At 50.1% G+C, this 2190-nt stretch overlaps 2 protein-coding genes across 2 annotated transcripts in view; one reads left to right on the forward strand and one right to left on the reverse strand.

Moving 5' to 3' along the window:
- Window positions 1-1032, forward strand: part of MGYG_04313 (hypothetical protein) — a gene marked incomplete at both ends in the record, with an annotated part of 1822 nt that extends 790 nt beyond the window's left edge. The window contains one exon of the mRNA XM_003174089.1: window positions 58-1032. Within this exon, the coding sequence (XP_003174137.1) occupies window positions 58-1032 (975 nt within the window). The remainder of the gene's footprint in view (window positions 1-57) is intronic.
- A 451-nt stretch (window positions 1033-1483) lies between these two features.
- MGYG_04314 (26S proteasome non-ATPase regulatory subunit 10) lies at window positions 1484-2167 on the reverse strand (the record flags this gene model as incomplete). The annotated part of the gene is made up of 1 exon (XM_003174090.1): window positions 1484-2167. The coding sequence occupies one exon, from the start codon at window positions 2165-2167 to the stop codon at window positions 1484-1486; it is 684 nt and encodes a 227-aa protein (XP_003174138.1).
- Between the last annotated feature and the right edge of the window lie 23 nt (window positions 2168-2190).

Consider the following 2190-nt stretch of genomic DNA (forward strand, 5'->3'; position numbering starts at 1 on the left):
AGCCCACGCACCAAGATAGGCGAAGAAATATGGCCTCGGATTGTTGCCATGAACCAGGAAGCCGAGTTACCAGCACTGCAGGACGGCGATGGCATAAACGGCCGTTTCACCAACCCACGTTTCTCACGGCTGATGGGTGCATTGGTCGAAGCATGTGATATCGCAGAAGGAAAGAAACCCAAGATTGAAGAAGTCGAAGAACCAAATCCACTAGATGCCCTAGCCAACGCTGCACTAGATCGAGGCGAGGTGAAAAAGCAGCCGCCTGAACCATCGCCTAAGTTACAGCAGCTTCCACCAACTTCTGCTCTGCTTCAGCCTCCGCCAAACTTACCGGCGCCATCGCAGCCTGAGCAACAGTTCCAACAGCCACAGCCACAATACGGCCCAATGCGCCATGAGCCTCATAGACCACTCCTCCCTCAACCTCTCGCACCTCCATTGTACCCTCCCTCTACGGACATGCGTAGATACTCTGCACCACAGTTCGCTGGCCCACCACCTCCTCACCTTCATCCCCCATTCCAGAGCCACCCTCACGTTCATCCTGATGCTCCCCCACAGCAACAGTTACCCCCAGTAGCAACGAGGTCACAATCCCAAGTGCTTCCTCACCTCAGTGAACATCTACGCCTACCTAACATATTCCCTCCGAGGAACCAACATCTGCCTCCCTTGCAAGAAATGGGCTACCATCGCCCCAGCCTTCCTCCACCTCCATACCAGGCACCTCATCCTCCTCATCAACCACCACCTCCGCCACCAAGCATGCAAGCTCCCCCTCATGGAATACCCATGGGGTATCCTCATCACCCACAGGGCGTTTACTCTCATCCACAATATTTGCCTCCCCCACCAAACATGCATTATCATCCACACCCACCACCTCCTCCACCTCCACCTCCCCATCAGCCCCATCAGCCGTTGCATCTACCCCCAGGTGCCCATGGGTCTCAGGCGTATCATCACCACCATCACCAGGCCTATCAACAACCACCTCCACACCAACCTCCACATCAACCTCGGTATTAATGCATTGTGGATGGCATGACATGGAGTTGGTTCGGCTAAAATCCCAGTTTTGTACAGGAACATCGGGCTTTTGTGTAGTATATGAAGTTCACTTTAATACGGTTGCATTATTTATCTGGCTTTGCATGTCTGTATGATAATTTCCTATAGCGATTTGAACCGGGGTGGTTTGGTTCTCATTTGTCTTCTCGATTTGTCTATTTCTGATTTGTGTACAGTTCAAAAATTGTTCTTAGAGGCTCATTTAATAATTCCTTGTTGGCATCTTTGCTTATTTAAATCCGTTACCATTCGTTTAATTCCCCAAAATAGCAATTTGTTTTCCTCCATTCCATATCCGCCTATAATCAAATTCCCTTCCATCGACCCAAAACTCCCAAATCATTCCACATTCATTTATCCAGATAATTCATCCATTCACCCATGCATGCTCCGTAAGTAGCCAGTCCAATCAAAAATCAGGGTATCGATCTCCCATGAGCCTAACAATTCGTTCGCGCTCTTCAACAGAGAAAGTTACTTTCTCAGTAGCCAGCAACACCTCCAACACACGATCCTGTTTCTTCAAAGCCGCAAGATTTAACGGCATCCAGCCCTCGGGAGCCTGTGCCCAGGGATCAGCGCCGTGCTCAATAAGAAGTCTCGTAACCTCATAGCTGCCATAGTTCGCCGCCAAGTGTAGAGGAGTAAGATGCCGCTTGTCCTTAACGGAGATATCGGCGCCTGCCTCGATGAGTTTCACAGCTATTGCATGGCAGTTGTAGTGCGCAGCTATATGGAGAGCTGTCTGTCCATCGTTGTCTTTTACCGAGACGTTCGCCCCGTGGCTGATGAGTAGTTTAGCAGTGGCGTTGTTGCGGTTGAAGGTCGCCAGATGAAGTGCCGTCATTCCTGTGTCATATTTTCTGGATGGGTCTGCTCCCTTCTCCAGCAAGAGGCTTGTGATGAATGGCCGCTCATACTTGGCAATGTTGTATAAAGCTCGGGATAGATCGTCCTTGATGATGCGCTTCCCACCAGCCTCTAGAATGAGGGTGATTAATTTCAAGGTTGCTAGCTGAGAGTTTGCTGCCGATCTCAGCGCTGGAGCGAAAACAGCTGGTTCAAGAGGGCATTTATCGCCTAGGCCGAGCATGGTTTTGACATAATAATAGAATC

Source organism: Nannizzia gypsea, genomic scaffold, assembly GCF_000150975.2.
Source record: "Nannizzia gypsea CBS 118893 supercont1.3 genomic scaffold, whole genome shotgun sequence".
NCBI lineage: Eukaryota > Fungi > Ascomycota > Eurotiomycetes > Onygenales > Arthrodermataceae > Nannizzia > Nannizzia gypsea.